General features: G+C 40.9%; 1 protein-coding gene across 3 annotated transcripts in view; it reads right to left on the bottom strand.

Moving 5' to 3' along the window:
• The window catches only part of LOC135482647 (INO80 complex subunit B-like), a 56,481-nt gene that overhangs the window by 14,424 nt on the left and 26,901 nt on the right, over window positions 1-15,156 (bottom strand). For 2 of the 3 annotated variants that reach the window (XM_064762893.1, XM_064762894.1), the window contains exons 5-6: window positions 14,614-14,665; window positions 9,698-9,798 (exon numbers count right to left, since the gene is read on the bottom strand). In XM_064762893.1, coding sequence (XP_064618963.1) covers window positions 9,698-9,798; window positions 14,614-14,665 — 153 coding nt within the window. The remainder of the gene's footprint in view (window positions 1-9,697; window positions 9,799-14,613; window positions 14,666-15,156) is intronic. The other variant, XM_064762895.1, reaches the window with a different exon arrangement.

Genomic DNA, 15,156 nt, shown 5'->3' with positions numbered 1-15,156 from the left:
GCCGCACTTCTGATGATACTGTGTGCTGAGGAGAGGTTTCGGGATCCTGTAGTAAGAAAATGTCATCTAGCCGACCCAAAGCTGCCAGAACCCCTTCAGCCTCGCTACACTGCGCCAAGGGGTCGCACACCAGTTTTCCGTAGGACACAAAGACAACGCCCACCACAACAGAGCACAAGTCCCCAACAATCTGAGATCCCTGACACCCATGACTCTGAAGTGACCAACATTGCTGATGTGGACAGGAATGATGAGCCCATGCCGCCCCAATATCCAGGATCACGACTGATCAATGACGCAAACATTTGCTACAGCAATGCTGTGCTCCAGTGTTTAAATCATGTGAATCTTGGCCAGCACATACAAGGTGATCAACCAAATCTTGTGGACAACACCTTTCTTGATATTTGTGCCAGGATGGCTGGACAGGGTGCACCTTTCTCTGTCCAGGAACTCATTACCACTCTGAATACCACAATTGATGGGAGAGGGTATGTGCTAGGAGTATACCAGGATGCAGGAGAATTTCTAATGAGCTTGTTGGAAAAACTCAGTATACCTGAAGGAGTTCTCACTTCGTGGCCAGGGCAATTCCACTGCCCCCTGGGGCACATTGACTTACAGTTGGTGAGGGATGGCACCGTGTTAAGGATTAACGTTCCACGTGGCCCCCAAGCAGTGTCACTTATCGATCTTTACCATGATCACTTTGCAAATTCAGGTATTCTCCAGGGTCACTGTCAATTCCAAGGACGAAATGGGAGAGTCTGTGAACGCCACTCGCAGGGGTTTCAGATCACTGTAGATGGACCTATAACTATAATCGAGGTCAACAGACGATCAGGCAATCAAAAGTGCATGACCAAGATTAGACCTCCAGAGGGAGGTACCCTAGATGGCAAGATAATTCAAGGCATCATGTGCCATTCTGGGGACCAGTGCAATGTGGGCCACTGGTTCGCCTATCTAAGAGACCCCAACAACATCTGGTGGAGGATGGATGATGATAGGCAACCAGTGGCTGCATCACCTTGGGACCAACAAGGGAACAACTTTACCCTGAATGTTTTCTTTTTGGCCTAGACTATGTTCATAAAAGCAGTTTGACTAGATTCATATGATTCATATGATTCTGACGTTCAATTTTTGGCCTAGACTGTGTTCATAGCATACTTTAGCTGGATTCAAGTCCTGGATTATTTGTTGTTCCATTGGATACTGAGGTGATTTGACGTTTGGCCTAGACTGTGTTCATAACGTACTTTGCTGGATTCAAGTCCTGGATTATCTTTTGTTCCTTTGGATTACTGGTGATTCTGACTGTGGATAAACTGATGGGGATGTGACTGATGATTCCATTTATGGGCAGTTGATTGCAGATAGGTAGGACAACCTATACCATAAGTTTTATTCTCTAATAACCAGTGTCGTTTTTCAATTTCAGATGCGTTGCAGGCTTCACAGTAGTATATCAATAGCATGGCCAGACAATAAATTCCTCGGGCAATTAGAAGAATAACAATGTTCAGATGACAATTGCTAAAATAGTTTGGGTTTAATTTTGAAAGAATAATGTGTTAAATTAGATATGGGGTTATTTGTCACAAATAACACTTCCAGTGTATGTCTCAGAGGTAATCATCATTTCATTTGCCACACTTGACATCAGTGCCACCATTGGAGAAAAGATAAACAACTGGTCATAATCTGCCACCTCGCCCCAGGCAAAAATGATTGATCGCACATGCGCACTTGGGATGTTTTCCTGGTTTGCAAATTCTGTCCGATTGTTTCTCTTTACTCCTATGGTGGCGCTGATGATGATTTTGGCAACCTCATGTAATCAAATCCATTTGTTGTTGAACTAAAAATGTATGCCTTGCACGGTTCAACACAAGTTCTGTTCATAGAAGAAAAAACAAACTACAATAATAAGCTATATCACACTGATCGGGGGGGGGGGGGGGGGGAACATCAAACCAGAAGGCCAAATGCTTGCTCTTTCCCTTATCATCTAAAGCATTCATTGCCATACAAAGTCCTCTTATTGGTGTGTCTGTCCCCTAAGTCCACTGGGTAGTTTTCACTGCATGCAGTTCATTGTGGTGGGTGCTTCACAATTGAGGGATTTCAAGCATGCCTAGTATAGATGTGTTGACAGTAGGCTTATGAACACCAAACTATACTTTTCTCACAAATGAAATGGTACTGGTATCCGCTTTCATATTTGCCATTGGTTTCATTTGTTAGAAACACCCTGAAGAAAAAAAAGGCAACAGGAAGACTGGTGATATCCAGGGGAAAACCCAACTCTTATCTGTAGCAAATGCGATGAAATGGTTCATTTTATTATCATTTCTTTTCTTTCTGATGTCCATTTGGATTTGATCACTTTTATAGACATCATTCATTCTCATTATGCCCTCTTGATGAAGAACAAGTCATTTTTATGAAAGAGTAGGGCCATATTGAGATTCAATACATTTATTACGACATTTTTAGGAGCTAAAAGTAAAGAAAACTATTAGAAAGTTCATCAGCAGTAGGCCCAGGTAACTCAAACAATTGGCTTTTTGTGTCCTTCAATAGGAAAATGATGGCAGCTCAGCACATCTGCCATTCTATAGGCCTATGAACCCTAGGCCTTCATTGTTCACTGTGGCCATTGTTGTCCAGCACGCAGTGCACACCCCCACAGTTGAATGGTTCAATCTGCTGTGTTACAAACAGATTCATGTAATACCCAACTCGAAGTAATGAATGGCTATTTTTAAAATGGCTTGAGGAATTAATAGTTCATCTGAGGTCAACTCTCCCTTAAACGATGAATTTCAAAGTCATTTTTTGGGGTGTTTCTGATAATTATGAATCAAATTATTGGATTATTTGGAGCTCTCATGACCGGCACAACCCATTTCTGAAGTAATATTTAGAAAATCATGGCATTTTCACAAGGCCTAATCAGTTCAATTGTTCTTTTGTCTTAGTTAATGACAAGTAAACGAATTGTCATTTCACCCAATATTAATCATTTTAATCATTGTATCATCCCTGCAATTTTCAAATTCCTCGCTTTTTCCGTTTTCCCAAGGATCACAAAACTTGGTCACAAAACGAAAGTGAACATGCCCTTTAACAAAACCAAGACGTTGCATCAGGGTAAGGTATCACCACCATTCATGCAAAATTTCAATGGCGATCCAACACCTTTAAGTGTGACTTTATTCGTCCCCCTTCCAATAGAAGATTTAGACCAGCGATGACGTCATTTCTGGTGATTCCCTACGTTGTCCAATGAGCGCTTTTTAAAGTGTGCCATTTGGCATGCATTAGCATGCAATGTATTTTATCAGCGCTGCCAATTGCTGAACAAAATGCCATAGCTCCGTCAATTTTGAATCAATTTTTATGGGAGTAACATTATTGTGTTGCTTGGAATGTCTACTTTTTACTCATGTAAGAATCGTAGTACTAATGAAATGGCCAGGGCCATTGTGCTCACCTCATTAGGAAGAAATGGACAAAGAGCATGGTCTTGTGTCATGTAGTGTTAGGTTTGATGTAGGTCCAAGCAATTACAATTTCCCCAAAGTGGCCAATTTACAGTACATTCGACCTCTGTGACCTTGAAAAGTAGGTCAAATCAAAGAAGACCCGGGTGACACATTGAATGGTTGTTAGAATTAGATGTACCTATGATATAAAATTGGTGCCAATCGGGCAAGTCATTACTAGGAATAATGGTATTTTGAAGAATTTAGGATTTTGCCCCCTCCCTGGAGGCCAAACGGCAAATCAGATCGCACCAAACTTCGGTACCTGAGATCACCTGACCAAGGGGTACATGTGTACTTAATTTGTGATCAATAGTCATTGCAGTTAAGAAACGTGCAATAGTTACGGCCTGACGGCGAATTTACGCCATTTGACCTCTGTGACCTTGAAAAGAAGGTCAAATTAAAAACCTGTGTGACATATACTGTATGGTGGTTAGATGTACCCATGATATCAAATTGGTGGCAATCGGGCAAGAAGTTAAGGAATAATCACATTTTTAAGGTTTTTGGATTTTGCCCCCTGGTGGTCAAGTGGTGAATCATATTGGACCAAACTTTGGTCCCTGAGATCACCTGACTAAGGGGTAAATGTGTACCAAATTTGGTATCAATAGTCATTGCAGTTTAGAAACGTGCCATCGTTACATCCTAACGGCTAATTTACACCATTTGACCTCTGTGACCTTGAAAAGGAGGTCAAATCAAAAACCCGGAGGATATATGATGCACCTTTGCTAGAAGTACCTACCATATTTTTTTCAAAATTTCCCGACTACTATTAAGGGAGATATTGCATATTTTCACTTTTAACGTTTGGCCCCCTGGTGGCCAAACCATGAAACGAATCGGACCGAAACTTGGTCTCCCAGGTGTCATTACATAATGGTACATGTGTACCAAGTTTCAACTCAATTGCTCTAACAGTTACGAAACGTGCCCTGCTAACGGACGACGGACGACGACGATGACGACGACGACGACGACGGACGACGGACGCCACGGTATGGGATAAGCTCACATCTGCTAAGAGGTGAGCTAAAAACTAATATGCAAACGGAATCATGCCGATTCACTGCACATACTGTGGGAATTCTCCACTTCAAAATACATCGCGAACAGAGCGTGCACTTCCGATATCGTTTTCACAGAATTGTGGCCAAATTTTCAAGAATTAATTTCTGAAAGTATTCCCTTAAGACCTTATGACTACCCACTGAAAGGAACTAGTGATAATATCGCCTACTTGACTACTTTTTAGCAGAAAATTGGTTACTTGTTGCAAAATCAATCTTCCATCTTTAGACTGGTCACACAGTGGGTAGCCTATGCTGAAACTAGTCTGGTTCCTTGGCCAATTCAATGCGCATAATACAACTGTGCAACTATACGTCATAACCCGGGCTTTTGAATCGTCAAAAAATCAGTCAAATGTGCCTGTAGCGCCAACTGGCGGTGAAAACTAAACTAATTCCATTACAAGTCAAAATGAAAAATTATTAAAAAATATTCGGCCAGATTTGAAAACAATATTTCCTCTGTGGACCGAGGTATAAAGGAAAGAAGTTTAAACTTCCCGATGACCTCATTTGCCGAATGTAGGTCGGATCGCGCTGATTTTTGGTTTCTGAGTTCCCCTTGGGCTACTCCTAATTTAGCAGCGTCAACAAAATGCCTAGGTGTTACCGTTACAAAATGCCCAAAAGTGACACGGACGGAAGGAAGGACGGACACCATTCCCTTAGTAATATTGATAGCTTCGCTGACTTTGTCAGCAGAGCTAAAAATCAATGGTGGTCTTGCCTCACAATACATTTATACAAGCCCTAATAACACAGGATGAATGCATGTGCATGTATTGTGTACTTTTATTGCATTGATGGTATCCACTTTACTTGAAGCAAAACAAATGAGGTGAAACGCGTCTAGAGGTCTTATTCAATATCTACATTTATAGGAACTGTTCACAGTGTTGTCTGCTCCCATATACCCATATCATACTCAGACCGAGGTATCATGCCTGTAAGCTTCAAGATCATAAGTTTAAAGGGCATCTCGCTTTGTACAACTCTGTATTCTGCGCCCCTGTAGCCAAATATGTTAACAAATTCCGCCAATGGAATGTGACGTAACGAATACTAAAGTAGGTAGAAAATTAGCATAATTTTACTACGAAGTGTCTTCTCACTTGACCTCATCGCGAATCAGCCCTGCATGGGCATCAACCTTGTTTACGCAGAGAGGTTTTATACACAGACTCCCTGCTTGGTTACATCACTGGCCTAGAATAATAACAAGAGGCCCAAGGGCCTGGCGCTCAGCTGGATGACCTAATAACATAGGACTGAGGGTGTAAAGTAGTAAATATCAGCTTTATACTACTGTTTGAAGGTCAAGAGAACACGTTATACTACTAAGATTTCCAATGCAGAGCTGCCAGCTGGATGAAATATGATTGAACTAATCAGCCATGGTATGCAAATATTACAGGAGGCAACGGAAGATATCCCTAGTTCAGTATGTTGTATCGGTAGCTTTACAGAAAAGAAGTGTCAGAGAGGATGAGACTTCTCCATGGACAACTGTGGTATGTCCAGGCTTGGTTGTACAGCACAAGGATACAAAATGCTGTCTGTAATTGAGAGGTATCCTGATTTAACAGAGGTCAAAATAAATAGAAATGACCAGTTTGGGACTAACACCACTGTCTTTTTTTTGATAAGGTAGAGATTACAGGAGTCAACAAAATTAATTTTATTGAGAGAAATTGACCTGTCCTGCAGGTGATTGGAATTTACAATACAAAGGGTCGTTTTCATATTTGAAAATCCCTTCATAATCAAGGGCTACCTCTGACTAAAACAGCATCCATAAACAATAGACCACCAATTTGACCCCAGCTCCTAACTGCAGGAAAACCCAAGTCCAGCAACCAAAAGTACCAAAAATACATTTTTGTTTACATTTGAACTGCACACATGCGTTTGTTTACAATTTCCCGCGAAATCTCGAAAATCAGGTGACCTGCAATCATGGATTGAAAATAACATTTATCTGGGTTCAGCAGGTCAGCAGGTATACCGGCTGTTCCAATCATCCCCCTACAGCCAGCTGTTCAAAAGGTAATGTTATTCACCCCACAGGGAGTGCAGGTAATTGATTAAGCCCCTGCATAACTTAACAGTAATGGCTTGGCTTCTGTGAGTGGTAAGGAGAATTGACAGTGTCCGATTAAAAATCCCTCATTTCTGCTCCGCTGAAGTAAATTTTTGAATAAAACCAAGACGTTGCATCAGGGTAAGGTGTCACCACCATTCATGCAAAATTTCAAGGCGATCCAACGCCTCTAAGTGTGACTTTATTCGTCCCCCTTCTAATATTATTATATAGAAGATTTAGACCAGCGATGACGTCATTTCTGGTGATTCCCTACGTTGTCCAATGAACGCTTTTTAAAGTGTGCCATTTGGCATGCATTAGCATGCAATGTATTTTATCAGCGCTGACAATTGCCGAACAGAATGCCGTAGCTCCGTCAATTTGCAATCAATTTTTATGGGAGTAACATTATTGTGTTGCTTAAAACGTCTACTTTTTACTCATGTAAGAATCGTAGTACTAAAAACTAATATGCAAACAGAATCATGCCGATTCACTGCACATACTGTGGGAATTCTCCACTTCAAAATACATCGCGAACAGAGCGTGCACTTCCGATATCGTTTTCACAGAATTGTGGCCAAATTTTCAAGAACTAATTTCTGAAAGTATTCCCTTAAGACCTTATGACTACCCACTGAAAGGAACTAGTGATAATATCGCCTACTTGACTACTTTTTAGCAGAAAATTGGTTACTTGTTGCAAAATCAATCTTCCATCTTTACACTGGTCACAGTGGCTATGCTGAAATATAGCCTGGTTCCCTGGCCAATTCAATGCGCAGAATACAACTGCGCAACTATACGTCATAACCCGGGCTTTTGAATCGTCAAAAAATCTGTCAAATGTGCCTGTAGCGCCAACTGGCGGTGAAAACTAAACTAATTCCATTACAAGTCAAAATGAAAAATTATTAAAAAATATTCGGCCAGATTTGAAAACAATATTTCCTCTGTGGCCAGAGGTATAAAGGAAAGAAGTTTAAACTTCCCGATGACCTCATTCGCCGAATGTAGGTCGGATCGCGCTGATTTTTGGTTTCTGAGTTCCCCTTGGGCTACTCCTAATTTAGCAGCGTCAACAAAGTGCCTAGGTCTTACGGTTACAAAATGCCCAAAATTGACATGGAAGGATGGCAGGAAGGACGGACACCATTCCCTTAGTAATATTACCAGCTTCGCTGACTTTGTCAGCTGAGCTAAAAAGGGTCCAATGTTGGGCTATTTCGTGCACACAAACAGTGCATTGAGAGTTCTAGCGCAGATGGATAATGATATGGATAGTGTATCAGCACTAGGGGCCTGGGAGGAAATTGGAATTTGTAAGGGTTACATTGTCTTATCATTGGAGGCCTTAGGTCTCGTTAGGGAGTTTTTCCGAAATGTACGCGATGATGACGTGCCCCATTAACAGGACGTAACATCTATTTTAAAATGCGTTTCCAAAGTGAATGCATGAGGACAACCCATTTGTGTAGTATATCACTGGAAACGCCCGATTCCCCTGATTCTGCAGGATGTTAAATCGGGCATTTTATTTCTTTAAATAAATCATAAGCGTCGCATTTGCTCCTAGCTCCGTTCACCATCCCAAATGGCAATATTGCCGATTGGGCCGGACAATCACGAAAAACCCCAAATATTATACATTTGTTCCTGAATACTTCTTACAGAGACCATTCTCACATGAAAGACAGTTGCTTACGCTACACAAAAAAAAAAAAAAATCGAGGGTCAACCATTGAACTTTTGAGATATGTTGAATTTTGCACAAATCAGCGAAAAACGCACCAACTGGCACTGGACGGCATTTCAACACGGGGGCGACGCACATCCCAAGTTCAGTGTACACATACGTCGGCAACAACAGTATAAATGCGTAGTTTCTTGTTAGTCGCCTATTGAGTAGCGCTCTAGGTTTCAGAAACTCCAAAAAAAACATGTCTTTGCCAAAACAACTGCTGAATCAACGCTGACATACTGTAAGGACCAAGAAATCAATGATTTTAGGAACTACGGTTAGGGGTTGGCCGCGCATGAATAAAAAAAACACTCCCTAATGAGACCTTAACTGGCTGGATAACTTTTTTTAGCCAGCTTTGCCCCTGAAAATCAAAGTAAGCTTTATTTGTTTTAATTTCCGCGCGGTAAAACCAAGCCGAGCAGTTTCTAATTCTTGTGAGAACTTTAAGGGGGGTCTCTTGGAAACTACATGTAGCAAAGTTTTCATTAAACATAAAACCATATTCCTTCCTCCTCTGCCTCCAATGATCCAAAACCGTGAACCTTGTTCGAAAGTCCGCTGGCGAAATTACTGACGAGGCACTTTTCTGACAGATACAAGTAGTAGCTTAGAAATCTGCAAGGTGCACATTACCGATGAATGTTGTGAAATGAAGGTAAAAAATCTACCGCATGATCGTAAAAATATTGTCATCTTTATTAAGATGAGAGCATGTGAATGATACGTAAACATGCACCAATGAAGGGCTGTATTCCTTGAACCTTACAAGTGATTTGGGGTCCACGGAACTCCTTAGATTTATCAATGAAAGCTTATTCCCGCCTTATGTTTTTATGGGGCTAATAACAAATTCCCCTTTTTGATAAGAGTTTCCAAGCAACCCTCCCTTTAACTGTTCCCACGCACAACAAACCAGGGCAATGTCCCTTAGGCATGTTTGGTGAACTGTTCCTTTGTTCTTTGAAAGGTTCTATTTTGGAAATTCCTGTATAAATGCTGAGCGGATCCTAAGCTGTTTAGAGGTTTAATACACTACATGAAAATTTCTTCCCTTTTCTCATCTCAACATATTTCAAAATAGAATTGAACAGAATGATGGGTTTTGAAGGTAATTTTGAGCACAATCAGCTTACACAATAGCTCTCCTTTTTTAAGGGCAAGTCACCATTTTTGCCATCTAAAAATATATGATATACAACAATCCCAAGCACCAAAATTGTGATTCCACTGGTCAATCTACCTTGTCTTTTTCTCTCTTCTCGTGTGCTTGGTCTCGACGTTTCTTTGCACGTTGTTGCCGCCGCTGCAGCTGTTCCTCGGTATATTCTGGAGCCTTATATCCTGCACAAATAAATCAAAACTAGTTAACACTTTCAGTGGCCAGGATTTGGTCATTTTCACCACCCAAAATCTTACAAAAATAATTGAGATACACTCATCAAAACTCTTCAAAGCCTTTGTCTTCACCCCCCAGTTTCAATAAAACAGCAATATGTTGGGGCATATTAGGATTTTTTCTAAGTGGTATTTTTGGCCGATTTATACCATTTTTCACCTGAAATGAGGGGTGGCAGACCTCATCCCACCCTCTCAGTCGAAAAAATTATTCAATTTGGATGCCCCAGGCGAGACAATACCACCAATGAATATTCATAGGTTGGAGGGTCGAGACCTATCAATTAGACGCGAGTATTTTTTGAACTACCAAGTACATATTTGGAGAGGTATTGAAAAAATATTTGCTGCCGCAAGTCTACAAATATAAAGAAATTATTTGATGAAAAAAATTAATTTTGAATTTTGCTAATTTGGCATTTGGCATTTGACATATCAATGTCTGTCCAATTTGTCGATTATCAAAAAATTTCCGAGGTCAACTACCAGTTTACTTTTCACCATTTACTTGCCCGACTGTCCAGAATATCATATCAAAATTTCAGATTCACATTACCACGCAGTATTTGATGCGTCGCGGTCAAACATTGACAATTGAACTGCTAAAAGGCTTAAAAAATCAATGGTGGTCTTGCCGCAGGCCAGAGAAACTATATAAAACACCTTTGTGTAGCTGGGGATATCTGGTGTCGTCTGGAGTAACTAAAATACCTTAAAAATTTAGGTTGTACATGTGCGATCTTTGGCACTAAAAGAGATATGAAATGTCCAGGGCCATTGTGCTCACCTCATGTGGAGGAAAGATGGATAAAGAGCATGGTATTGTGTCATGTAGTGTTAGGTTTGATGTAGGTCCAAGCAATTACAATTTCCCCAAAATGGCCAATTTACAGTACATTCGACCTCTGTGACCTTGAAAAGTAGGTCAAATCAAAGAAGACCCTGGTGACACATTGAATGGTTGTTAGAATTAGATGTACCTATGATATAAAATTGGTGCCAATCGGGCAAGTCATTACTAGGAATAATGGCATTTTGAAGAATTTAGGATTTGGTCCCCTCCCTGGAGGCCAAACGGCAAATCAGATCGCACCAAACTTCGGTACCTGAGATCACCTGACCAAGGGGTACATGTGTACTTAATTTGTGATCAATAGTCATTGCAGTTAAGAAACGTGCCATAGTTACGGCCTGACGGCGAATTTATGCCATTTGACCTCTGTGACCTTGACAAGAAGGTCAAATTAAAAACCTGTGTGACATATACTGTATGGTGGTTAGGTGTACCCATGATATCAAATTGGTGGCAATCGGGCAAGAAGTTAAGGAATAATCACATTTTTAAGGTTTTTGGATTTTGCCCCCTGGTGGTCAAGTGGTGAATCATATTGGACCAAACTTCGGTCCCTGAGATCACCTGACTAAGGGGTAAATGTGTACAAAATTTGGTATCAATAGTCATTGCAGTTTAGAAACGTGCCATCGTTACATCCTAACGGCCAATTTACACCATTTGACCTCTGTGACCTTGAAAAGGAGGTCAAATCAAAAACCCGGAGGATATATGATGCACCTTTGCTAGAAGTACCTACCATATTTTTTTCAAAATTTCCCGACTACTATCAAGGGAGATATTGCATATTTTCACTTTTAACGTTTGGCCCCCTGGTGGCCAAACCATGAAACGAATCGGACCGAAACTTGGTCTCCAAGGTGTCATTACATAAGGGTACATGTGTACCAAGTTTCAACTCAATAGCTCTAACAGTTACGAAACGTGCCCTGCTAACGGACGACGGACGACGACGGACGACGACGACGACGACGACGACGACGGACGACGGACGCCACGGTATGGGATAAGCTCACCTCTGCTAAGAGGTGAGCTAAAAATGAGGTTAATATCATGCTTTTATCCCATCATATTCATGATGTTCCCGCGCTATCGCTGCGGCACGACCCACCATTTTAGGTCACGTGATGTAAATATCATGATACCTCACTTATATTCATGGCCCTACAAAGTCACATTTACACCATTTTCAGACGATCTATTCTCATCAGACTTTACTGTTCGACCTCAGTTTCATGCTGTATTATTTAGTTACTCGAGACCATTGTTGTACGCCATTTCGATTGGCAATTCACTTTGGGAGCACATGTGAGACCAGAGTGGAGATTAGGAAATGAAATGAAACCAAAACACCGAAATTAAAAACTGCCATTATGTTTCCTGGCTATAGTTTAGACTTTTTATATGCTCATTGATGCTGATTCGATCAGTTGGTGTTAAAAGCCTAAGATCTTAAATCCACTCGTTAACTTCTTTTTCCCAATCTCAGCTCCCCAAATCCAAAAGATTATAATGAAATGTCCTGGGGACATTGTGCTCACCTGGGAATCAATTTGTTGTAGATGAAATGACATATTGAGGTTAAATTGACTTTGAGATATGACAAAATGTGGCACTGCCAATGACACTATTAGAGTTTGACATCTGTGAACTTAATAAACTAGGTCACAATTGACCTTAATTGGCCCCTTAGGGTCAACTTGTACAGATGCCCAATAGGTGTCTCCATATAAAATTTGAAGCATCTCAGACAAATAGTAGTGAAACGTATCAACTTCAGTGGAATTTTCGAGTTTGACCTTTCTGACCTTGGAAACTAGTTCATGGTCAAAATGTTATACACTCTATGGTAATCTTGATCATATCGATCAATGATGCATCTTTGAGGATCATACAGTGAAGGTTTCTTGATATAACTGACATTGAGTTTTATGACCTGACCTACTTACACCTGAAAAGTAGGTCACATTGACCAGAGTTTTGTTAATATGTACAGATGCCCAATAAGAGTTTGAACTCTGTGACCTTCAAAAGTAGGTAAAATCAAAAATCCGTACACTGTCACGTAGTCTCATCAGAAGTGTTGACAGTAAAAATTTCATTGTTCTAGTTATCAGCGTTCATGAGATATTGACAAAATAAGGTTTTCAAAGATGGCCGCCTGGAGCCCAGAAAGTAGGTCAACTGGCAATGATTTTTTTGGTGTTAAGTCATGTTGTCATAAGACATCCTCACACCAAGTTTCAACTTTCTAGACTCAATAGTGAGCAAACGTGCCCCTATTGTTGACAGACAACGGACCGACCGACGGACGGACGGACGGAAGACGCACAGGACGTGATGACATAAGCTCACCCATGTGAGCTAAAAACAGGTACCCAAAACAAAACATATGACATAAATTTGGCCATTCCCTTCGCCATATGTCCCCCGCTCTTACAAAGTAACAAAGCAGCAGTGAAGCGGGAGAGCATGCTCTGGGAGGCACACCTTCGGAATGTTAGTAGTTTCTATTCATAAGAGTTCAGCAGAGCGATTTACTTCCCTGGCTAAGTCAATTATCTCATCACAATTTCATAGAAATGACCCAGGAATGTTTTCAAGGCGAGCGAAAAATATGCTCGTTAGATTTCATGTGCATGCCGTAGATTGGCCTAAATCGTTGACAAAAGCTAATGTATTTCTGAGGTAACGTGAGTGTATGAGAAACTTTCAACTCAGCCGAGCAACAACAATACTGACTTCCACTCGAGAGAGAGCTAGAGTCATAATAAGTGAGATATTGCAATTTTTAGCTTTTCCGTTTCAGCCAGCCAAGTCAAGAATCCGAGAGGGTCATGTGTACCAAAGTCAATAGCATAGCAATTAAGAAAATTTGTCCATAATTACACTCTAACAGCCAATATACGTCATTTGACATCTGTGACCTTGAAAAATAGGTCAAATCAAAAACCCGGGTATTATGTGATGCAGTCTCATGAGCAGTGTCCACAGTAATAATATTTCATGATTTTAGCTAGCATGATTCATGAGATAGGCAAAAGTAGTTTTTTCACATAAAGCACCCCCTGGGACCGAATGTAGTTAAAAAAATTTCAAAACTAAGGAAAGGCACAATGGGACCATAAGACCTTCAAACCACCCGCAGATGAAAAGCCTTGCCTCAACAGCTGTGGGGATATGTTGTGGAAACCAATTACGGTCAATTTCGGCTATTTGACCCCTGTGACCTTGAAAAGTGGGTCAAATCAAAAACCTGGGTTTTATGTGATGTAGTCTCATGAGCAGTGTCCAAAGTAAAAAATTCATGTTTTTAGCGAGCATGATTCATGAGATATAGCTAAAAGTAGTTTTAATGAAGCGCCCCCTGGGCCGAGCGTAGTTTGAAAATCGTCATAACTGCCGAAAGGCACAATGGTACCATAAGATCTTCAAACCACCCAGAGATGAAATGCCTAGCATTTATTGTTATGGAGACAGGCTCTGGAACGGAGTTCAACGGTCCAACGGACAGACGGCGCCTGCCTCGACAATACCCCTCTAGCTTTTATAGCCGTTGTGTCATTATTAGCAGTTATATTTTGGCTATGACAGTCATATCATAATGTGGGTGATCATGCTGCGTGAAAATGAACAGCGGCAACCACTTTAGGGGGCGTGTTCATTCACCACATTGATAAAAGCGAAAACAAATGCAACATTTATGGTATTCATTCTTGTCATTAATAGATTAAGGAAACCTAAATGTCGAATGGAATAGATACTTGTCCGCGCTCTCAAAAAAAGCGAATCTTAATTTTCATGGGTCCTTGCCAGAAGCCATTTTCAAGGCATGCCGCGGACGAGGTCATGATTTTTGCAGCGCGATATCATAAATCGGTGAATGACGCAATGGTGACGTTACTTACCTGATGGGAGTTGTACAAGTTCCTTTTCTTGGCGACCTTGTACCAACGCTCTCTGCAAGGGAAAAAGTAGGTGTGAAGCATATTTGAGCTTATGAATGAAACGGCCAGGGGCCATTGTGATCACCGTATAGATATTTGGTGCTTTGGAATTCATCAAGGTTAAGAAACATTGTACATGTATAGTGTATAGGTCAAACCAAAGTCGGTATGACATGTGATGTATCGTTGCTTGGAGTAAGTACCATAAGAATATCATCAGAAACAAGTCACTAATAAACGAGATATTGCACTTTTTACCTATTTTAGTTTTGGCCCCAGGTGGCCAAGTTGAGTACCAGATCAGATCGAAATTCGGTGTCCGAGGTGACATGACGTAGGGAGTCATGTGTACCAAATTTCAAGTTCATAGCTTTAGTGGTTAAGAAACATGCCATAGTTACAATCAAACGACCAATTTATGCCATTTGACCTCTGTGACCTTGAAAAGCAGGTGAGAACAAAAACTCATACGATATGTGATGTATCCTTGCTAGGAGAACCTAC

This window comes from Lineus longissimus, chromosome 2, assembly GCF_910592395.1.
Source record: "Lineus longissimus chromosome 2, tnLinLong1.2, whole genome shotgun sequence".
Taxonomy (NCBI): Eukaryota; Metazoa; Nemertea; class Pilidiophora; order Heteronemertea; family Lineidae; genus Lineus; species Lineus longissimus.
This window is presented reverse-complemented; position numbering and strand designations above follow the sequence as displayed.